At 38.1% G+C, this 25,705-nt stretch overlaps 1 protein-coding gene across 3 annotated transcripts in view; it reads right to left on the bottom strand.

The window, feature by feature from the left end:
- bnl (fibroblast growth factor branchless) overlaps positions 1-25,705 on the bottom strand; it is a 278,176-nt gene that overhangs the window by 206,394 nt on the left and 46,077 nt on the right. For all 3 annotated transcript variants that reach the window (XM_028181499.2, XM_028181500.2, XM_089728771.1), the window contains exon 3: positions 937-1,534. In XM_028181499.2, the coding sequence (XP_028037300.2) occupies positions 937-1,156 (220 nt within the window). In that variant the 5' untranslated portion in view covers positions 1,157-1,534. The remainder of the gene's footprint in view (positions 1-936; positions 1,535-25,705) is intronic.

The raw sequence follows: 25,705 nt of genomic DNA on the forward strand, positions 1-25,705 counted from the left end.
GGCTGTAAAAGTTTAATAGATAATTGAAAAATTCGCTAAGCAACCAAACGATTATCAGCCGATTCATGGAAATCCCGAGTGACTAACGTCCATCGGGTCGGCTAATTTTAGATAACATTATGCGATAACACAGCGACAACGTATAAACTTATAAAATACTAGCGACCCGCCCTCGCTTCACTTCGGAAACATTAAAACACACATGAAAAAAAAAGTAGCCTATGTTCATCAGGGACCATGTCGGCTTCTAATGGAAAAAGAATTTTTCAAATCGGTCCAGTAGTTTCGGAGCCTATTCGAAACAAACAAACAAACAAATCTTTCCTCTTTATAATATTAGTATAGAAAATCTATCTATATATGTAAAAATGAATTGCTGTTAGTTATTCTCGGTAAAACTCGAGAACGGCTGGACCGATTTGGCTAATTTTGGTCTTGAATTATTCGTGGAAGTCCAGAGAAGGTTTAAAAGGTAGATAAATACAGTCGGATAGTCGGACAGATTTCTTTTGTTTGTTTTAAGTTTATTTTATACAAAAGTTTAGCTCTTTTATTTATCGATTGAGGCACTACGAAGTCTGCCGGGTCAGCTAGTAAAATCTATAATAATATTATAAAGTTGAAGAGTTTGTTTGTTTGAACGCGCTAATCTCAGGAGCCACTGGTCCCATTTGTAAAATTATTTCAGTGTTAGATAGCCCATTTATTGAGGAAGACTATAGGCTACATAACATCACGGTAAGGCCAATACAAGTGGAGCACCAATAAAGAATGTTTCAAAATAGGTGTTTAAATAGCTCCTTAACATTCTATAATTCAAAAATATGTTCACTTTCAACGTAAATGAAGCGGGGGTAAAATTTAGCGTTATGCCAAAGTGACTATTCCACGCGGACGGAGCCGCAAACAAAAGCTAGTATAGTAATAGAAACTCACTGTAAACGCTGTTTTCTTCTGTGGTACCGTTGACGACGCCGCCGGGCAACAGTTGCAGGTACCGATTCTTGAGGAACATCTGTATGGTGCGCGAGGTGCCCGTGATGTGGCTCAGGTTGGCGGAGCGCTGCGCTCGCGGCTCGGGGGCCGGCGCCGCCGCACAGGAGGCCAGCGCCAGCGCCGCGAGGAGCAGCCGCAGCGGGCGCGTGCGCTGACGCATGGCGCGCCGCGCCCATGGCAGCCGCCCGGGCGCCGTCACTGCACAACGCGCCTGCGCATACCCCGCACTCAACTTCCCCTAGCTTCTCTGTCTTCCGCGACTTCTATCACTCACTAGACTAGCTAAACGCTGCTTCCCCTAACTTCTCTGTCTTCCGCGACTTCTATCACTCACTCTAGACTAGGTAAACGCTGACGCCCGAAACGGGGCTTATCAATATCGCGCAATTCGAACAGTTCGTTTGCGCGTCGCTAGCATCGTGTCAGTTTTATTTCGTATTCAATGTTTCACCATTCCGGCTCGGGTTCGCGACACTTCGGTTTGCGGTCAGGCGGCGCCGCTAAAGATCCGATGTTTGCGGACAGCACGACGCGCGATCTGTAACAAATAATGGTTTCGTGTTTACATCACTCGACTGTACAAATTGGAAATCAATATCGAATTCGTTCTAAGCCGAATGAGTATCTATCGAGGTCGTTCTAATTATAATGAGTTGATTAAATTAATTAACAAAGTCTAGCCGCTGTGGAATGCTATGACATTATCTAGTTCGAGAAATAAAAGTGAAATGTAGCTACGTACAGTGCTGAGTTTAATTATACTATTAAACACAACGAAACATGTGATTCAACAAGTCATTTACAGTTTAAATTGGTGCATGAAGATTCAGAATGTGCTCAGAATCTCGCATGAACGTAACTGATATTACCCGAAGCATAATTTCTTATATTTGAATTACTCATTTCCTTTTACAATTAAAAGGCAAATAAAACACATTAGTTATCCTCCAAAAATATTTGTTTTTCAATGTTTGAACTCACAATTCTCTTCACTGATTAGCAGAACTAAAACGTACTGTGCAAAGATCTCAAAAACACATACGCACACACAGTTTTGAATTGAAAAACTGCTAATAAACATAGTATCTAGGTGTGAATAATTTCTTCCACGTTGGCTAATCGAAATCGCCGTGATATTTGTGGGAAATAACAGTACCCAAAGAATTCGCATAATGCCTTGCACGTATAGATTTTTATGAGGTCGTTAAAGATTATATTTCCCCACAAAATGACGTATGCCACTTGAAAAACGAGATGAACATAATATGTAAGTCTTTTTAGGTCAAATATCTATGTTGTCATGAGTAATAGAAAAGGACAAAGGGTACCTTTCACTGGAAACAAAACTAATGAACTTCTAGAATTAGGCCAGGAGCTAGCTGTTGAAATAATTTATTTATTTAATTGAATATGCAATTTCGAAAAGGGCACAGGTCGCATATTTTGTCAAATACGTTTTTTTCATGTACATGTAGTTTTGATGCGTACCTACATCCATTTTATAATAATTCCAGTAATTTTCAATTGCTAATTAACACTAAAATATATCTCAAAAGTTAATATTTTAAATTTTACACTGCTTTAGAAAATAATTAGTTTTTTTTTCATTTCCTGAACATTTTACATTTTCAGAGATTGTGCCCTTATCGAAATCACCTTCCCCCTGATCGAAATGCTAATTGAAGAGACAGTAAAATTTCTAAAGATATTTTTTTTTAAGTGATTTGTGACCTGGTAGGTAACTAAGACCTTTAGGTCATATCTTATTTTAATTTTGTCTTATTTTTATGAAAAACGATAATATGGAGTGAAATGAAATTAAATAAAGATGATTAATTTGAGACATTAATCAACTGGGATGAAATTAAATGAAATGAAATGAGATGATATAGGATGAAATATAATCTCAGTAAAATGGTGGACATTTACTGAGATTTTTTCAGTGGACTTTTTGGAGGATCCCGAGAACCTACGTCCAGTGGCTTTGATTTATTTCCCACATTTGTGCACTTTCACAAATATTAAACAGTTAATAAACCACCGTTATTACACATTTAAACCTGAAGAAACACTAAATAGACAAATTAACACAAATCACACAACTTCACTCCTCGCGTTCCCGCCAAAAAGTCAAACATAATTTTATGACAAGACATAACCTAAAAATTTGGCGTTACAAACATTTCCGAACAAAATGAAGTTATTATTTTTTCAAATACGGAAATACGCTACAGCTAACCGAGCAGCTCTTTCAGACAGTTGTAAAAAGTTAAAAGAGTCAGACTTCTTTGAGAGAAAGTTTATAAAAACAAAAAAAAACGTTTTTGGCGGCATTCAGAGGCCATTAAAACGATGCGGCTAGGGAAACCGCGCCGTGTCAGTTTTAGAAAACGATTTTTTTTTTTTATTAGCTCACGTTGGCAGACGAATTTACGAAGTCATCAGCCACAGCACTAACATCAACAATCTCATATATTTCTTTACAGTACACGATATTAGACTGCGGATTTAATAACATTATTTTCATTTTACCATGGCATGATGATTAAACATACAATTTCAGAAAATCTTTTATTTATTTATTGCTTATATGAGTGGACGAGCTTACAGCCCACCTGGTGTTAAGTGGTTACTGAAGCTCATAGACATCTACGACGTAAATGCGCCACCCACCTTGAGATATCAGTTCTAAGGTCTCAAGTATAGTTACACGGGCTTCAAACCGAAACGCATTAGCGCTTCACGGCAGAAGCAGGCAGGATGGTGGTACCTACCCGCGCGGACTCACAAGAGGTCCTACCACCAGTAAGAGTCCTCCTAGTCAGATGAGCATACGATCCGTCGCTATTAGACGTCGGCAATGCCATAGTCAAGGCGCTGCCTACCGCTTTTATTGATGTAGACAAACTACCAGTCAACTTTAGCTTAGTTCAGAGCCCAGAGGCAAAAAATCGTGAATGACCTGTTTTGATCCTGAGATAGAAGTGTTTGCCAAAGGATCAGTAATAATTTCCAAACAATCCTTCCCGAAACTTTGTCGATGGAAATACTAGATGGATCTCATAGTCGAGTTAATTTGTACAAATTAGTCAATTGTAAGTGTATTATGAATCTTGGAGAGAACAGAAGACTCCTTAAAAACATTTCTCTGGTGGCAGAGTGTATAGTAAATCCATATGAGATGGCACCACCACCCTAATTATTTCTACCGTGACGCAATATTGCATTCCAGTTTAAGGATGGGTTAGCCCTTACAATTTCGTGGATTTCTTGGGAAAAACATTAACGCTTCGATTGAATCAAGGTCCAACCTTCTAAGTCCAGTGATTCTCAACTTTTTACTATCGCGACACTTTTTTTAATGAATTCACGCATCCGGCACACAAACAAAAAGATAAGCTTAAAAGTTGTTTACTTACATTCGTTAGCATGATAATATTTTTTCATGTAAAATTTTACGACACACAAAAGCGTAGCGGTGTTGAGGATCACTGTTCTCAGATACCTTTATAGAATACAGGAGCTATGATTAGCATTGTTTTTTTAATGACTGAACGTTCTCACTTCCTTTCTGACGTAGCATAATCATCTATATATATAAATGAATTGCTGTTCGTTAGTCTCGCTAAAACTCGAGAACGGCTGGACCGATTTGGCTAATTTTGGTCTTGAATTATTTGTAGAAGTCCAGAGAAGGTTTAAAAGGTAGATAAATATGAAAATTCCTTTTGTTTGTGTTAAGTTTATTTTATACAAAAGTTTAGGTTTTTTATTTATCGATTGAGGCACTACGAAGTTTTTTTTTTTTATGATTGAAAGATTACTGGTGGCCCGGAGGCCTTTCCAGTTTCACCAGGACAGGAAAAGCACTACGAAGTCTGCCGGGTCAGCTAGTATAGTATAATTATCAAAAATAAATAAAAGACTTTAAATATTGGTAACGGTTTTCATTTTGAGCTGATAATAGATTCCAATGCATGATTGAATGTCGGACGTCGTAACGTGCAGCAAAGATCTAATTAATTTCATACTGGTACATCATTAAGGTTGCCTTCTGAGCGTGTGTATTCTTCAAAATTGATTTCCCATCATGACTAGGTACTTGTTCGTAATTGTAATTAATTTTTGGAGGGGCGCGTTGCAAAACTGACGATGAGGCTTTACTTCGTTTATTTATAGTTCAAACAGACTTCGAGAGGTGTTATAAAAAGTTTTATCCCGCTGTGAAACGTCCAGAAAAAACAAATATTGGACTGTAGTTTGAAACAATGAATGAATCATTGAAGTCTGTCCTTTGATATTGAATGGTATTGAATGACGCTGATCTGGTCTGAATGCCACTTTCAGACACGAGGTCTCAGCCTCAAATAAGATTGGCTTTAAGCCTTTAAACCGTAACACAGGGAGCTTCTGAGAAGAAACTTTTACGCCAATGTTTTATTAATCTTTGGTATCAGAGACTGGCTGTATTAATTGTTGTCTCATACGTTCTTGGTACCGACTACATCGGATAAAATCCTAGGGATACGTAAGCATGGGTCGTATGGTTCAGCGAGATGCTTACTAAGCGCCAAATACCAGGTGGGCCTTTTTTTTCCTACCTATGCGGATAGCCTTGAGAGGCTATATTAGCTTCTCCTTGACGTGCAAGTCAGCTTACGGGGCTCAAGCCGGGTGTATTGCTAACACTGGCCCTAGCAAGAGCAGTGCTTCACAGCCGTGGAAACGTCGTCGCATGTAATGTTAGAAAAATGTACGAACACGAAATGTCCCTTTTACTTCGAGATATACGAAAGGCGAAAGCAACAAAAACCCAAAGACACAGCCCACTGAGTTTTTCCTCAGATCTTTTCGTTGGGTCGCGATTCCGATCCGGAGGTAAATTCTGCGAAGCACTGCTCTTGCTAGGCCTAGTGTTAGCAAATTTTCTCAGGCTCATCCCGTAAGTTCACCTACCCGTAGCTGAAATAGCCTCTTAGGCTACCAAGGAATAGGTATTGCAACGAAATCCGCACTATACAAAACTGACCAAATTACGCATTATCAGTGGCGAATGCTTTACAAACAGCAACATTACAGTGCGTCCACCTTAAGCCTCAAATGGTACAAAAGCACAGGAACCTAATGACGGAGCGTCAATAGATCAAAGGGGCCCACCGCCGCTCACTCAAAGCCATATTAGAGGCAGCTGCCAAAACTTCGCTAAAAGATGACATCTAGAAATAGCCTAATTGCTTTCCAGTCTGCGGCGGCCAACGCGACACACGTCATAAGGTCACCGACCCGCGTTATCTCTTACGTGCTCGAACGGAAAAACTATGAGAATTTTATACGTAGAATGAAAAGATGAAAACGTGCCCGCTTATCTAAGTGGAATTTATTTTAGTAGTGTTTACTCATTCGTTGCTTATTTTTGGGTCGGAACTAATAATTAGATTAAGGTATATTACGGGTTTTTTTCTTTTTTTTTTTTCTTAATTAATGTCACAATAAAAGTCCGAAATAGGTTTTGACAATTAATAGGCAAGCAAATGCTTCTAATTCGTTTTACTGTATTATTAGTCAAATAGCTGTACCCGCCCGCTTCACTGGGCATTTAAAATTGACATTTTTATTTCTCACCCCACAAAGATTCTCATCATTAACGCCTCCGCAACTGGTGTACGGAGTTCAACACTCATATAAATATTAGCCTATCCATTAAGTACATGTATTTTCTACATGGATACCAAGTTTCAAGTCAATCGGATGCACGGTTCAGTAATTATAATGGAACATCCGTAAAAGCCACTGAAGATTTATAATATTAGTATACATTAGCTTCAATGAAGGCGCACATAGTGTACATACTGCCGTCTGAATATTAAAACCGTGTGAGATATCGAGTAAAAAAAGCAATTTAACAACAAAACGAAAATAAATTTCGATCGCACACAGAAATCGTCGAACTGCTCTAAGCGAATGGCAAAGAACGATTCAATAAATGAATCATTATCTATCGTTCGCTGGTCATCGATAACCTATTAAACAATTATTGCACGCCCTTACCGCTGACTTTCGTTATACGATACAAAATATCTACTTAAATAACAACATAACAATTATTTTTGTATCGCATATCGGCATGATATTCTTTTTAAATTGTTTTTTTTTTTCCTATAAAATATTTTAATACTTAGAAAATGTAATAATTTAATATCACTGACGAGGATATCGACAGACAAAGCGAAATGGAGGAGAAAAATAAGGAAAGCTGACGCCAACACCATGTGGGATGAATAGATAGGAAAAGAGAGGGAGACAGAGCAAGTAACTCGGCATCATAAATTAGCAGTGCAGGATCATAATGGACATTCCAGATTAGAGATCTGACCTACTACCAATCAGGGCATACGAGTGGTGGGTCATTTCCTTGCACATCATCACCACCATTCACTACTGGACGTAGACCTAAACAATTCAATTATCCCATCTGCAGTAGCAGTATTCATGTCAATTACCTTATCCCCACTCAACGTATGAGTCTAACTTCTCCAAAGTTTTACTGATTGAGCGCCAGGCTCGTAACTTTGGATTCATCACTATTCTGCCTATTTCTATCCTATTCGAATATTATTCAGCACTCATTCTCATTCACACAAGGGATGGCCCTTGTCTCGAAAAGGGAGGCGACATTAATTTAGTTATGTCTAAAGCCACCGTTACTATGGTTACCACTTAAGCAATACACCAAAAATCAGTAAATTCTTACACGATAAACGTAATCTTACTCACTATCAATAAAAAAAAAAATGCTTGATTAAAAATTTAAAAATAAATTGAATTCATGATTTAAAAAAACAAATATAAAGCAATTAATTGCAACAAAAAAAACAACAAAACAAACGAGCCGCCATTTTATATTTAATTAAAAATTAACCTCTCGTTTCAATTATAATTGATTTAATTACGTCATCGTCTGATTACACAGACTCACAGGGCAATGCTTAGTACGATTGTTTATTCTACTAACAATGTCAATGCTCTATTAACTAGATATGTGTCATTCATTCAATCTTAATGATCCAAATCTATACTAACCTATTGAGAAAATGACCCGGTTCTTATAACCCGTTCCTTGGCGGGCGGAAATTGCAACGTATTTATTTCACTGTCATATACGAACCTAGGTCTCAGGAGCTATGTAGCTTAATCAATCCGGAGGTCATATATGTATTATTAATAAAATATCTTTTTGCCGCGACTCTGTCCGCGTGGCATAGTTACTTTGGCATAACGCTAAATTTTACCCCACTTCATTTACGTAGAAAGTGAAAATATTTTTTAATTATATGTGATGTTAAGGAGCTATTTAAGCCCCTATTTTGAAACATTCTTTATTGGTGCTCCACTTGTATTTGCCTTACCGTGCTATTATATAGCCTATAACCTTCCTCAATAAATGGGTTATCTGAAAGAATTTTTCAAATCGGATCAGTAGTTGAGCTTAGCGCTGAGAGTTAATAGTTGAGATTAGCGCGTTCAAACAAACCAACTCCTTTTTTTTTTCCTACCTAAGCTGGTAGCCTTGAGAGACTATTCCAGCGTAACCTTAACTAGTAGGTGAGCTCACGGGGCTCAAACCTGACGACGTTGCTAACACGAACCCTAGCAAGAGCCGTGCTTCGCAGAATCTACCTCCGGATCGGAAACGCGACCCACTGAGAAGATCCGGCGAGAAACTCAGTGGGCTGTGTCTGAGGGCTAATTTACTCGTCGAGCCCTTCGTCGCAAGCAACGGGTTCGACGAGAACGGTGACCGGTACTTGAGGTACCTAAAAGCACCGTCAGTGGATCGGGAGGATCCGAGATGACGTGTTAAGCTTTATAATATTAGTATAGATATAGATTTTTAGATCAATAGCACACAAGTAGTTCCGCTCAGTGGAATAGTTCATTCATTCATTTTCAATGTGATCCGTTCGTTCGCTCTCTTCCCGCGACCCGTCATGTTATTGTGTATTTCGCTGTCAATTAGCAGAAGGCTATATTGCTGTGAACTGTCAATTTTGTATTACAGATTTACAACTATTTAACAGATCGCGGATTTTTGATAGGGCTGCTGTTGCAAAGCGATTTGTGAAACCATTTAGTGCATTATTTTTCAAACAATTAACGATTGACATAATCTTGATGTGATCGACGTCGGTTCGTTTGATTCGTACAATGGCGAAAGATATAGTAGATCTACCTTTATCAATATATTGTCAATCATATGATTTATTCATACGGAAAAACTCTTGACTCGGTCACATACCGCTATCAAAGATTTATGTCAAGTTTTACGGGTACTAGTTATCACACAAATTACTGGTGGTAGGACCTCTTGTGAGTCGGCGCGGGTAGGTATTACCTCCCTGCCTATTTCTGCCGTGAAGCAGTAATGCGTTTCGGTTTGAAGGGTGGGGCAGCCGTTGTAACTATACTGAGACCTTAGAACTTATATCTCAAAGTGGGTGGCGCATTTACGTTGTAGATGTCTATGGGCTCCAGTGACCACTTAACACCAGGTGGGCTGTGAGCTCGTTCACTCATATAAGCAATACAAAAAAAAAAACACAAAGTAATTTATTTATTGTGATTTTTTTTATATATAGAACAACTGAACTATGAGTTAATTTGGTGTTAGCCGATCCACATGCCTTCATATTAGCTATGAAAGACATCTTTGATGTTTTGTAATAACAGAAAAGTAACTTCGATCGACTCCCGTTGTTAACATTTGCCCGAGTTTGTAAATCCATCAACGGTACTGCGTACGAAAAGCTCTTGTGACGTTTACGAGCTTTTTACGATGTCAGACGTGTCACGTCAACTTTTAACGACCCGTGTACCTATTAACTATATATATTTAAAAAGCTTCGCTACTGTTGTGTAATTCGGTTTTATTATATTTATGAAAATCAACAGGGCACATGTGGCGATAAGATACACGATCTCCTCATTTATCTCTACGTAAAAGACATAATACCGTGATCATGATCAACCTCATTATTTTGGTCCTTATGTGTGTTCCTAACACCTGTACTTAGCTTAGCAACATTCAATGTATAATGTCTCATAATGTCTTAAAACAATATATCGGTATAGTATTTTTTTCTAGACATACGAATTAAAAGATATATATATATATATATATATAAACATGAGATATGATTTAGAGTAATGAGTAAAACAATGTTATAAATGTAAAATAATCTTGGTTGGTTTTATTGTATCGCGTTGCAAATGAAGCATTGACACGATGATTATATCTAAATTGTTAGTTTGGTCGGTTAGTGACATGTAATTAATGCTTCCAGTAAAAATGAGACGCTTCTATTTTTTAGTCTATATTTTGGTATCACAAGGATCGATGAAACCGCTAAAATACCAAACTTCATACCAATATCATACCAAATATCATAAGCAATACGTATATGCTTATGACATATGGTGCTGAGATGTGGTCGCTCATATTGGGCCTTATCAGAAGGCTCAAGGTTGGCATCACCCCCCATCATCCCAATCCCCGTTGGTATCATCACCCAAAGAGCAATGAAGAGGGCTATGCTCGCAGTTTCCTTGCGAAATCAAATCAGGAATGAGAAGATTCGCAGCAAAACCACGGTAGCGTCGGTAGAATGAAAAATAATATGAGAATGTCTTTAAGGATTTTCAAGAGAATCAATGTTACATATCCTACTGTTGCGAGCAGTGGACAACGTTCTTGCAAAATGCTACGAAGACTCTACGTGCAATCTAGCTCACAGACACAGCCCACAGAGTTTCTCGATGGTTCTTCTCAGTGGGTCGCGATTCCGATCCGGTGGTAGATTCTGCAAGGCTCTGCTTCTTACTAAGGCTAGTGTTAGCAAGTCGTCTCAGGTTGAGGTCCGTGAGCTCACCTACCAAATCGTTCCATAGTTGAAATAGCCCCTTAGGTGATCAACAATGAAGTATCGAAAAACAATCCCATAATGGCAGCCGTAATTCAGAATCGAATGTCCTTGAACAAACATTGTTAACCGGGAGCTTAATAAAAATGTTCCTTAAAATAGCTTGACTATGTATTTACGATTCTTAGCATCGGTGGAAGAAGGTCGATGATCACGCGATGTAACGTTGTGACTAAATTTACATGATCGTAAAAATACTACAGACTACAGCGCATACTTGATAAGCGGATAATTTTAATTGTTCTATATAGGTAACCCACCTAAAACACGGTTTTTACAACACGGTTCTACTTTAGCACGAAAAGAAAAATTCCCCAATACCCTCTTTTAACGCGATACTTTTACAACACCATAAAAAGTTTTTCGTTTAAAAATTATTTAGGAAATTACATTATGTAGTATGAACACACAACATATAAGAATAACTGAAATTATACTGCTTATTTTTTATGTACATATTAAAGGTGAAAAAATACATACAGACTTCTAGTCTCATATAACACGATTTCGCAAAATACGGACCTTTGTAGGAACGTATCTACCGTGTTATAATAAGAGGGTTACCTGTTTTTAAAAGACCGAATGTGTCTGTGTACACATGTGTACCTTCATAATTTTCTTCAATTTTCAATATAATTTTGAAGTCGTCGTGACCTAAAGGATAAGACGTCCGGTGCATTCGTATGTAGCGATGCACCGGTGTTCGAATCCCGCAGGCGGGTACCAATTTTTCTAATGAAATACGTACTTAACAAATGTTCACGATTGACTTCCACGGTGAAGGAATAACATCGTGTAATAAAAATGAAACCCGCAAAATTATAATTTGCGTTATTACTGGTGGTAGGACTTCTTGTGAGTCCGCACGGGTAGGTACCACCTCCCTGCCTATTTCAGCCGTGAAGCAGTAATGCGTTTCGGTTTGAAGGGTGGGGCAGCCGTTGTAACTATACTGAGACCTTACAACTTATATCTCAAGGTGGGTGGCGCATTTACGTTGTAGATGTCTATGGGCTTTAGTAACCACTTAACACCAGGTGGGCTGTGAGCTCATCCACTCATCTAAGCAATAAAAAAAAATAAAAAAAATAAACCCACTTGAACGTTTTAATTTCGCGTTTATTAATCTCAATAAAATAATCCCGACATATCGAATGAATTACAGTTTTCGTGGTCGTTCAGTGATAGTCTCTTAGGTGAGTAAATAAACAAAAACTTTGAGAGCCGATGATGCTATTGAATTTGGGAATGGCATTTTGGAAGATCGTCACTCAAAAATTTGATACATTGACCCCGATAAGTCATAAAACATAGTTGAGCTGCTAAAACCAACGGAATAAGATCGGGCGATCGTCCAGGCTACAGACCAAACAAAATTCTTTTCCGAATTCAATGCAGTCGAGACCATAAAGACTTACAAAGGTTTTCTTCAAAAGATTATTCATGAAAATTCAGTTTAGACACGTGCCTTAGCTATAAAGATCGCGATAAAGATGGAATTTCTCTTTCTATGCTATGCGTAGACGAACTGATGATCGGGTGTTTCAAACACACAGATATTACGTGAATACTACTAATATCTACTCAGAGAAATTATGGAAGACTCCTTCGTATTGTATAACTGGTATCCCAACCAACAATACGTAGCACATGATTACATTGGATCAGCAATATTATATATTTTTTGTTTTTTTTTTTAGATGGGTGGACGAGCTTACAGCCCGCCTGGTGTTAAGTGGTTATTGGAGCCCATAGACAGCTACAACGTAAATGCGCCACCCACTTTGAGATCTGAGTTCTAAGGTCTCAAGTATAGCTACAATGTAACAAATAACAGGGCAACGTATGAACAGCTTACGCTATCAATCGTTTCGTATCGTTTGGAGCCTCTGGGTCTGCGGAGGGACTTCGGTTCCCTCTGTATTTTGTACCGTATGTTCCATGGGGAGTGCTCTGAGGAATTGTTCGAGACGATACCAGCATCTCGTTTTTACCATCGCACCGCCCGCCACCGGAGTAGAGTTCATCCATACTACCTGGAGCCACTGCGATCATCCACAGTGCGTTTCCAGAGATCTTTTTTGCCACGTACCATCCGGCTATGGAATGAGCTCCCCTCCACGGTGTTTCCCGAGCGCTAATGTCCTTCTTCAAACGAGGCTTGTGGAGAGTATTAAGCGGTAGGCAGCGGCTTGGCTCTGCCCCTGGCATTGCTGAAGTCCATGGGCGACGGTAACCACTCACCATCAGGTGGGCCGTATGCCCGTCTGCCTACAAAGGCAATAAAAAAAAATAAAAAAAAATATATATATATATGTTTGTATTTTTTTAAAGGCAGCTAATTGGGTAGCCATTAACAATATTAACAACTGGTACATTTTAAATTTGAATGAAAATAACTGAAAACATCTCAGAGTTGTCGTGGCCTAGCGGATAAGACGTCCGGTGCATACGTGTTGAGCGATGCACCGGTGTTCGAATCCCGCAGGCGGGTACCAATTTTTCTAATGAAATACGTACTCAACAAATGTTCACGATTGACTTCCACGGTGAAGGAATAACATCGTGTAATAAAAGTGAAACCCGCAAAATTACAATTTGCGTAATTACTGGTGGTAGGACCTCTTGCGAGTCCGCGCGGGTGGGTACCACCACCCTGCCTATTTCTGCCGTGAAGCAGTAATGCGTTTCGGTTTGAAGGGTGGGGCAGCCGTCGTAACTATACTTGAGACCTTAGAACTTGTATCTCACGGTGGGTGGCGCATTTACGTTGTAGATGTCTATGGGCTCCAGTAACCACTTAACATCAGGTGGGCTGTGAGCTCGTCCACCCATCTAAGCAATAAAAAAAAAAAAAAAAAAAAAAAAGTGTATAAGGATGGACCACGCGATTCTCTGGTCTTAACTTAACTACTATGATAACATTGATGCTAAATCTGAAATTCTCGACCCTCTTATTGAAAGTGGAATTTCCATTGTCACTTCTAAGAAACAACTCTAGGTCATTGACATGTGACCTGAATATACATATTTATCTTCATCCTCACTGCTCACATCCAAATATAACACAAAACAAACTTTCCTTAAATCTAAATTAACTTATAAAGATAAACGACCAAGACGTACTCACATTTCAAGCGTTAATTATAAATTTGATATCTTAAAATATCTTTCGGAGCTATCCGCGTATATCCAATAGTGTTATGGCGCAACCCTAATCCCAGTGTGCGCGAAATACCGCTTCTAATTTTGTCACGCTCAGACCGATACAGGCATGTATTTGATTGGGGGCATTATTTATATACTAGTGGTCCCGCAGTAGTCGAAATTCGACTTTAATGAATTAAATTATGAACTTTATTATGGTTCTAATGTCAAAGACATAAACTTCTTTATTCGCAGATTTCACCAAGACTACACTATAGACAAATAATATTAAAGACAAACAATACATATTAATCTATTCTCAATTTGACCACAGACTTCACTGAAGTATGAAACCTAACAGACTTTAAATGATAAAAGTTTGACAATAAACAAAATACACATCTATTTAAGTGTGTGTTTCTCAAATAGATGGTTGTGTGTGTAATGTTTTTTTTATTGATTTAAAGTGTTTTTTAAGCATAATTTAAAAAAATATTTTCATCCTGCACTCCTTCTCTATCTTCTCTATAAAAAAGTTAGAAAAAGTTAGCGGTAGGCAGCGGCTTGGCTCTACCCCTGGCATTGCTGAAGTCCATGGGCGACGGTAACCACTCACCATCAGGTGGGCCGTGTGCTCGTCTGCATACTAGGGAAATAAAAAAAATTAAAAAAGTTATTGACCTGATTACTATTCGAACCTTACCTTATTTATTTACAATTAAATTAATAATAACAAAATACTAGCTTTGTATGGAAACTACAAATTGTGAAATAAATATTGAAATGTAAATTCCCAGTACTGGTAGCGAGCAAAGATAAATTCCTCTGCAGAAATTACCCCCACCTACACCTTCGGAGACCCTGGAGTCATTCGGTCCGACGTAATGTATTGTCAGTGCTTCCGTTTTTGGGTGTTATAAGGAGCTATTTTAGTACGAACCTGTTCTTTTCTTTTTTTTTATCGCTTAGATGGGTGGACGAGCTCACAGCCCAACTAGTGTCAAGTGGTTACTGGAGCCCATAGACATCTACAACGCAGATGCGCCACCCACCTTGAGATATAAGTTTTAAGGTCTCAAGTATAGTTACAACGGCTGCCCCACCCTTCGAACCGAAACGCATTACTGCTTCACCGTGGAAGTCAATCGTGAACATTTATTAAGTACGTATTTCATTAGAAAAATTGGTACCCGTCTGCGGGATTCGATCACCGGTGCATCGCTAGATACGAATGCACCGGACTTCTTATCCTTTAGGCCACGATGATTCAAATTAATTGAATTGACTGACTAATTAGAGTTATTGATCTTCAATATCGGATCGTAGCCTCAATCGATCATCGCTTCAATACCAAATTAAAACGGACCTTTATTAACAAAGAAAAATGTCGCGTGTTAAGCGAAATGCCTCTTAAATCATATAGCCTTTCACTTCTCGATATAATATTTTTTAGATCGTGTCATTTTAATTAGTTATTATTACGATACGTTGTCGGCGCCCACGAAAACTAAAAAGCATTCTAAACGTTTGGATATAGTGAAATTAAAATTTAGTAGTATTTAAAAATAAGAGCCGCAAAAGCCGAAGAAAATACTAAGTTTTTTTTTATTGCCCTTGTAGGTAGACGAGCACACGGCCCACCCGATGGTAAGTGGTTACCGTTGCCCATGGACTTCAGCAATACCAGGGGCAGAGCCAAGCCGCTGCCTACCGTTTAATACTCTCCACAAGCCTCGTTTGAAGAAGGACATGTCATAGCGCTCGGGAAACACCGTGGAGGGGAGCTGATTCCATAGCCGGATGGTACGTGGCAAAAAAGACCTCTGGAAACGCACTGTGGATGACCGCAGTGGCTCCAGGTAGTATGGATGAACTCTACTCCGGTGGCGGGCGGTGCGATGGTAAAAACGAGATGCCGGTATCATCTCGAACAATTCCTCAGAGCACTCCCCATGAAATATGGGGAGTGCGAAAATGAAATAGTTACTAAGTAATGAATAGCTTTTCAAATGTCCTAAATTCAATTAAAATTTATACGGATATTGACGAAAAAATTTTAGCGTTTTCCCGACACTAGTCTACAACAGCTTTAGTGGTTTCCAACAAAACACTAATGGACGAGAAACCAAAAATTTAAAACCCAAGTAATTATACTTACCTACTAGTGGTCCCGCAGTAGTCGAAATTCGACTATAATTCATTGAAATTATAAGTTTGAAAATTATTAATAAGGTTCTATTGTCAAGGACTAATAAGATTCTATAATCACAGATTTCGCCAAGACTACACTATATACAAATCATATTAAAGATAACATTAGCCTATTCTCTATTTGACCACAGACTCTGAGCAATAACAAAAGTTTGACAATAAACATAGAGTATATATATGTGTGTGTCAAATACATGGTAGTGTGTGTTATGTTTTCTTTATTGATTTAAGGTATATTTTATGAATTATTTTAAAAAAATATTAGCATTGTGCAATTCTTCTCTAGATTCTCTATAAGTGTGGAAAATTTCATACTCCTCCGCCCGCGCAATTTTTGTAAAAAGGGATACAAAGTTTTTGCTTCGCGTATTAATATATAGATATTGTGTGTGCTGTATATACATGCTTGTCAAGATGACAAGCGCAGATCATTAGGCGCACGTTCGCAATACAAAAACAAAAGGCGGCGTCCAAAGCCGGGACTAAAAAAAGTCTAAGACTGGCACAGAGCAGGAATCTAGACCACCGACCGCCGCCGGATCACCAGAGATATTTATAAGTTCGCGGACACACAGAATCATATGTAACATAATAGATTATATCGCTCTGGTAATGTAGTAGAGTTTGTTATCATAGAGCCATGCGTTCTTTATCACTTCAACACATACATTAAAATAATCAAAGCAAACCACATACTTTTTTTTTAAACTCTAATCTTTTATTGTCTGATTAGTTTCATTTTTGGTACGTAGAACAGTGTTCACGTCTCCCTATCTATTAGGGGGACGTGATGACCGTTAGACATCAATACATGACACCCCCGATCACTCTCTTCGACCAACCAAGTACCTGGGAGTCACCCTGGATGCATACATGACATTCCGCCAGCATATAAAAACAGTCCGCGACCGTGCCGCACTTATTCTCGGCAGACTCTATCCCATGATTTGTAAGCGGAGTAAAATGTCCCTTCGGAACAAGGTGACACTTTACAAAACTTGCATAAGGCCCGTCATGACTTACGCGAGTGTGGTGTTCGCTCACGCAGCCCGTACACACATAGACACCCTCCAATCCCTACAATCCCGTTTTTGCAGGTTAGCCGTCTGGGCTCCGTGGTTCGTGATGAACGTTGGCCTACACGACGACCTGGGCCTCAAATCAATCCGGAAATACATGAAGTCAGCGTCGGAACGGTACTTCGATAAGGCTATGCGTCATGATAATCGCTTTATCGTTGCCGCCGCTGACTACTCCCCGAATCCTGATCATGCAGGAGCCAGTCACCGTCGACGCCCTAGACACGTCCTTACGGATCCATCAGATCTAATAACCATTGCATTAGACATCTTCAGGTCTAACACTAGATACGGTAACCGTATTCGTCGAACTCGACAAAGAGGTCGACGTGCAACCTAACCCATGCATCAGCCCGCTGAGTTTCTCGCCGGATCTTCTCAGCGGGTCGCGATTTCGATCCGGTAGTAGATTCCTTCGCGAAGCAATTGCTCTTGAGTTGTTAGGTCTTTTTCGGAGGCGCTCGGGAAATTGTTAGCAAATCCCACCCGTCCTGGCTGAGCCTTTGCTCGCCCACCTGTCCTGGTGAAACTGGAAAGGCCTCGGGGCAACCAGTAAACTGTCAATCATAAAAAAAAACACATCAATATATATATATGAATTACATACACCTCGTAATAAACATCACACATTCCCATTGTGATGTCTATTCCCCGGATTCGCCAATAGACACCTCAAAGTGAAGACCACAATTTTCCATGAAACATAATACCGAAGTCTCATTTGTATTGTATAAATGGTGTACCACCATTAAAACCAGCACGCACGATCGCTTCGCGGCTGCAATAGGAAGGTTGGTGGTACGGTATACATAATGGTTGGGTTACCACACTCCACGTACGCATCCAAGACTGGATTCCCTTAAATCTGCCGGAAAATTGTCATCTATGTAGAATGAAAACCATTGTATGATCCTATTGAGGTTTCACGGAAAGAAGTTTGCGACGCAATTTGATGTCTATGGGCTATAGTTATCAATAAAGGATATTAAAAAGATAGTTGGCATAACACCAAATTTTAACATTAGACCTTTGGAAGTGCATAAATATTTTTACTACCACAGACAGCTGATGAAGAAGTAGGCTGTGGTAGCAGCTACGTGATGAAACCTAGGTAGCTTGACTGAGTTACGCTGGCTCAGAATATTCGGGAATATTCAAGTATATTCGAGACTCAAACAGCTTGTAAAGGAAAATATATTATGTGGAGGAGTACCAAATAAAATAAAATAAAATCTTCTAACGAATAAAACAGAGAACGGCAGTTTGCAATACGAAATCAATCTTAGTTATTTTAATATTAGTTTAATGTTTATTTTGCACTGAAATGATGTAATGCAACAGTTACTCTCAAACTGTAGATGTGGAAGATTTCTGTTCGTTCACAAAGTATTGCATTACCGGTGGTAGCACCTCTTGTGAGTCCGCACGAGTAGGTACCACCACCATGCCTATTTCTGCCGTGAAGCAGTAGTGCGTTTCGGTTTGAAGGGTGGGGCAGCCGTTGTAACTATACTGAGACCTTATAACTTATATCTCAAGGTGGGTGGCGGCATTTACGTTGTAGATTTAACACCAAATGGGCTGTGACCTAGTCCACCCGTCTATGCAATAAAAATAAAATAAACGCTCTTGCGATATATCTTTGCTAATGATTTCGCATCAGTATTTCTTGTACCTATTTTTTTCAATTGATTAATACCGGGAACAGAGTTTACGTTCCATTAATATTAAATAGCTACCAGCACCGAACACTCTTTCAGAAAGCAATGTTGTCCCCGTTCATCGAGAACACATTATCTCTTCGCGGCAGAAAGAGGGGGTACCGATTTACAACACGCTCTAACAGCAGACCACCACAGGAACAGCAAAAATCATTTTACAACAAAAGAATAAACAAGAAGCTAAGTATTTTTAACAACACGGAACTAAGCCAAGTCTAAGAAAGAACGCACTGGGACGGCGAAGATGTTTCCGTTAAGACAATAGCCCGAGTGTAGAAAGTGGGGCATTTTTATATTTAAACACACACTTAAAACATAGAACATCAATATCTCTAATCAAGCTATTAAAGCAGAAACATGTTTTTACTATAATACGTTAAATTTAGATGTAAATTGTTTCACATAATAAGGTAATTAACCCTAAATAACCTTAACATAATTATTAAAGTAAAAAAACATCTGCTAACCTACTATCGAAATGCAAAAGTCCTGAAAAAATTGTGAATCATCTAAGATATCATTACTCACACATAATAGCAGGAGAGACGTTTCTTTAATGCATGTATACTACTTAAATTAGTATGTAGTTTATTAATGATCCAAATTAAATGGGTTAAGGGTTCGTTGTAGTCTATTTACTAGACTTTAAAAACTATAACACTACACCTACCAAGGTTCATCTCTGCACTCCCCTGAGGTAGACTGTCAGAGAAAGCCTATGGCATTAAGACCGCCTTTACACTGTCAAGTATACAAAGTTATTAATAAATAAATAAATACCTTTACTGGTGGTAGGACCTCTTGGGAGTCCGCACGGGTAGGTACCACCGCCCCGCCTATTTCCGCCGTGAAGCAGTAATGCGTTTCGGTTCGAAGGGTGGGGTAGCCGTTGTAACTATACTGAGATCTTAGAACTTATATCTCGAGGTGGGGGGCGCATTTACGTTGTAGATGTCTATGGGCTCCAGTAACCACTTAACTCCAGGTGGGCTGTGAGCTCGTTCATCCCTCTAAGCAATAAAAAAAAAAATACCTAAATAAATAAATCACTATCCATTTGCCTGGTAACAAAAAACATTCCTACATCACCACGTATACGATCGATACGTGCTTATTTCGTTGTTTCGCGCTCAACTAAATATAAATACAGATAACCACAACATGCCAAATCGTTCTGACGATACTTACGTCGCATTCATTTGATTGTAAAAATAAATCGTTACTTTTCTCCATCTAATCCAATCCGTACGACAATAATTGGTGCATTTATAAATATTAACATTGTTCATTTATTTTAGAAAACGATATTGAACAGTTTTTTTTTATTTCTTTTTTTTTTGTTCCACTTCAATTTTGCTTGGCGGTAGATAGTCCACACCAGAATTTTATTTGGACATTATCAGTTTCAGCAATGAAAGCGAAACACTTAGAAGCAAATTGGAAGCTCAGTGATGCGGATGCGTAAATAAAAAATCTAACGCTATCTGATCCGACAATCGCATTTCAAAAAAGTCTTTAAGCCTCGACTATTTTGTCACAGTTTGAGAAGAGCTGTCCAGTAATATTTCGCCAATTGTTTCTATAGAATGTGTCACATTTTTCAAACGCCTTAATTGTTGTTTATGGCCTATGGAACTATGCGGTCATTGGATCTACGTTGATTCGCCACAATTGAAATAAAGCTAGATCTCATGTACTGTTACAGGAAAAGCGTCCTCAATTTTTTTTTTATTCTAATGTCTGGTTGTTAGAGTTGTTAAAATCAATAATATGCTGACTTAAGACTGGGAGATGTTTGTATATTTCAAAACTATGGAGACAATAGTCTTAATTAGGAGTCTACTAGGGTATTTCATTTCTTTTAACTTTTTAACAAGTTAGTCGCATTACTTGTTTGCAAGGTCTTCTTAAAAATACTGTGCTCCTTTTGCCGATCGTTATTACAGGATGGTTCTAGAAGTAGACGCATTAAATAAAATTGTGGCTATACATTGACTATTAATCATTCGCGCAATTTTTGTTTTGACTGTGTATTCCTAGTGTTTGAGGTAGTCCGCACGTGCGTTTTATTGTTGGCAGATGTCATTATGTCAAATAGACGTTGACAGATCTATACTGCTGTCATCGGTAAAAATAGGGTGCTCACAAGTAATGGTTCGACTTGGATACATAATTAAAACACGTGTTTTCAATGTAATTAATTCGTTTAACGCTATATGACTATGAATTAGTAGATATAGTGGTGAGAAAAAATTTAACATATGTGCATATTTTTTTGTGAGTTGTTCTCAAGTTATACTTTGGTGACAAATGAGAATATTTTTTGTAATAAATTTACAGTCCAGTTGTTGTTTAATCCACTCCCATGACAGTGGAATGTGTTCAAAAACACACATCTCAGAGCTTAGTACGTAAAATACAGTGATAATAGGTATCTATCTATATATTAATACGTGAAGCTAAAACTTTGTATCCTTTTTTACGAAAATTGCGCGGACGGAGAAGTATGACATTTTCCACACTTATAGAGAATACAGAGAAGAAGTGCACAATGCTAATATTTTTTTAAATAATGTGTAAAAGATACATTAAATCAATAAAGAAAACATTACACAAGTTACCATGTTTTTGACGCACACACGCATGCATACTATTTATTGTCAAACTTTTGTTCTTGACGTCTGTTGTCAAACTGAAAATAGATTAAATATTGTTTGTCTTTAATAATACTTTTTAATAGTTTAGCCTTGGCTAAATTTGTGATTAAAGAAGTATAAAATACAACCATAATAGTGTACAAACTTACAATTCCAATTAATTATAGTCGAATTTCGACTACTGCGGGACCTCTAGTTTTGATAAATCCGAATAATGATTTGTTTTTTCAATTATAGTTCTTGATATTCGTAACGTAGATTTAAATATTGTCCTTAACTCTAATCTTTTCGCTTACGAATGAACAAAGCTTAAACAGAATTTAAACTGGTTTTACGGTTTAATCTTCCGTATTTTTTTTACTTACTTATTTACTTATTTTTTTACTTATTTTTTCCGATTTTTCGAGTCCTTTAACATAGTTCCCGAGGACATGGACGACGAAAACGATAAAAATAGTTTTAATTCAGCTGACGACTCGCGAATACCAAAAAAAAGACCTTAAGTCTAAAGTTTAGACTTTAGTCTTTTAGACTTGGACTCTAAACTGACCTAAGTGGATTTTAATAGTTACGTATTATATTTTTGTATGTAACGACCGGTTGAGGATTTTACACGCCTCAAAGTGGGAACGTCCTTTGTATCTCCTAATCATGTGATGCGACAAATATTGTTTTTAGTATCTATATATTAATACGTGAAGCAAAAACTTTGTATCCCTTTTTACGAAAATTGCGCGGACGGAGGAGTATGCAATTTTCCACACTTATAGAGAATATAGTGAAGAAGTGCACAATGCTAATATCTTTTTAAAATAATACATCAAAGATACATTAAGTCAATAAAGAAAACATTACACACACTACATACCATGTATTTGACGCACACACGCATGCATACTATTTATTGTGAAACTTTTGTTCTTGACGTCTGTTGTCAAATTGAGATTAAATATTGTTTGTCTTTATTAATATTTTTTATAGTGTAGTCTTGGCGAAATTTGTGATTATAGAAGTATAAAATACAATCATAATAGTGTACAAACTTACAATTCCAATTAACTATAGTCGAATTTCGACTACTGCGGGACCTCTAGTTTAAAAAAAAAAAACACTTTTAAAAAAACCATATGAATCAGTTTTGAAGCTAAAGCTACGTTTTGAAGTAAAGGGAGGACAAACAAACAAACAAACATACTTTAACATTATTTATATTAATGTGGATTTATTTAACAAAATCATCTAACATGTTACTACTGTCTCGCAGTGAGCGCGTGTCTCGCTACGACTCGAAAAATATTTACATTTGAATCTCGAACTTCATCTACAAAATGCTACCGTGCTACATATTTGTCAAAGCTATGTTTAACTTTGAATTCTTTGATAAGCCGCTTCGGAACAGCGCAGATTAAAAGCTTTAGCATCTTCTGAAAAATTTTGAGCTTAATTAAATTTTGAGCTAAATTATTTGCTCTCCAAGATAAAACTTGATTGCAGTAAAAAACACTTTACACGGTATCCCCGAAGCCATGTTTAATGTTAAGAAATCGGTTGTCAGTAAAGTCGTCTTACTGACGATATTTGAACGTGACAACGTCATAAGAAAATACTGATGGAATGGTTTCATTTTTCAAAAGAAAATTTTGATTTTATTTGTTGGATAGATATTTTGTAGGATATAGAGAAGGAGGTAAATGGAAATCACTATTGAATTGATCGTGACGCTTCAATTTCTCTCGTGACATTTTCAATGTTTAAATTAGACTCGAATTGACTACGGCGTTCCATGGTCGCGTCTTTGTTGTCATTAAATAATTGAAGAAATTTATTGTCAGCTTAGACACATCGTGGAACGCCTCAGAGCGAGGTAACGCCGCATGAGTCATGTTTTTTCGTGCGTGCAGCCGGCTCCATCAAATTATAAGACGTTGTCACGTCAAAAATATTAAACAGATGTTTTCGTTAACAATAAACTACGTTAAAAGAGCTTGTTTAATTACTTTAAATTGTTACTAATTTCATTCAAGTAGTACGCCGATAGTCAGTAACCACTTAACATCAGATATGGCCGCGTCGTAGTCTCCAGAATATCCCACGAAAACTTTAGTTCAAAAATCCAATTCTGTTTTCAAATCCCTCTAAGCTCCAATAAAAGTACATTCACGCAGGCAATGGAACCGCAAAAAAAAAAAAAACGGTACAGTCGACCGCACAATTGATATTTGAAATACTAACAAGAGTGTTGCCATGTTAATAAGGAAAATAAAGCGAGTAATGATATGTCGGGACGCGAGTCAATTTGTGAGGCACGTGCCCACTAATCAGCTAGCTATACTGTGAAGTGAGGCAATCGTTTGGAATGTCCTAAGTTTGATTTTAACTGGGTTAAGTTAGAACTGAACGTATTTTTGTGTAATTTTATTGCGTTTAAGCGTGTACCGTACTATGAAAGAAATTTATTTCTTCAGATGTATTTTTTGCCACGTACCATCCGGCTATGAAATGAGCTCCCCTCCACGGTGTTTCCTGAGCGCTATGACATGTCCTTCTTTAAAAGAGGCTTGTGGAGAGTACTAAGCTGTAGGCAGCAGCTTGGCTCTGCCCCTGGCATTGCCGAAGTCCATGGGCGACGATAACCACTCACCATCAGGTGGGCCGTATGCTCGTCTGCCTACAAGGGCAATAAAAATTCGATAAGCACTCAGCATTGGATGGACACAGGTTGAGGAAGAATAGAGAGAGAGAGAAGAGTCGCGGTGGAAAAATACTTACAATATCTTTAAAGCGTGAATAAAAAGTTTGAAAAATAAAACATAAGAATGCAGTATATGCGAGAAGTGCAACTTCTCTGCCAACAGATGTTTGCAACACGAATCGTTGCACTCAAATTCGACAATGCAAGCGTCCTCTCACGAAGAAGGTATACTTCTTTAATGACAACGCTGCAACTCAAGTATGGGGGATATTATGGTCCCGATTGGATTGGTACCAACATCCTCTACGTAAATCCGATACGAATCAAACAGGGTATCTAGGGTAAACTGGAATTTCAATAAGCAATGTATGTGTTCGACAGGGCGGTGTTTACTTAAAAACAAGCGTACTGCCAACCAGCCAGGAGGTCAATACCAAAACAACGTACAGAGCGAAAAAAAAATCAAAAAAAAAAACATTAAATGCTATTTAAAATTTTAATTGACACTTGTAAAGATTTATGAACATTACATGTTGGTAGTTATTACATTGAGTTTCTCGTGATCAAGTCTGTTGCGTTACCAATCTCGTTCTAAACATTACCTGACGGGATATACATTACTAATTTAGTGTAAAAATTATGGTAATAAATCTCGACAACGTGACGTAGGTATTGATGGAATTAGTTTTTGCAACAAAAAATATATATTTTGAAACTTGATTTGTCTTTTGTTTCAGAAGCTAGACCCTCGATTATTTTGTACATCAATTGTTTGAATAGTATCTAGGTTAGTTAGGTTAGTACCTAAAATGGTAGGTTCACCTTTGTTCGGTACACAGTCTTGTGGATTTGCCTTGCTTATTTTGTGTAATTTGAATAATGTTTGTTTAGGAATTCTAGCCGATTCTTCCCGGTGGAAATGCTTGCCGAATCCTTGGTAAAATCACGATGATTTTAAGGTTCCCGTGTGCGTGGTGTGGTAAAATCGCGGGGGCGCAGCCCTATGCTTTGGGTCCGAGGAGATCCAGAACACACTTGACTTCAAGGTCTACGCTGTTCTCCGAGTATCCGAACCTGATGACACAACATTGCGAGGAAGAAATTCATAGATGGAGTTAGCGACGACCCTCAGACCGAAAAAGCCCAATCCAAATCCAATCCAAAAACCTTTGGATTTAGATTTCAAACAATAACACGTTTACAATTACAGTCACAATCAAAATGT

This window comes from Bombyx mandarina, chromosome 07 (genome assembly GCF_030267445.1).
Source record: "Bombyx mandarina strain Sakado chromosome 07, ASM3026744v2".
Taxonomy (NCBI): Eukaryota; Metazoa; Arthropoda; class Insecta; order Lepidoptera; family Bombycidae; genus Bombyx; species Bombyx mandarina.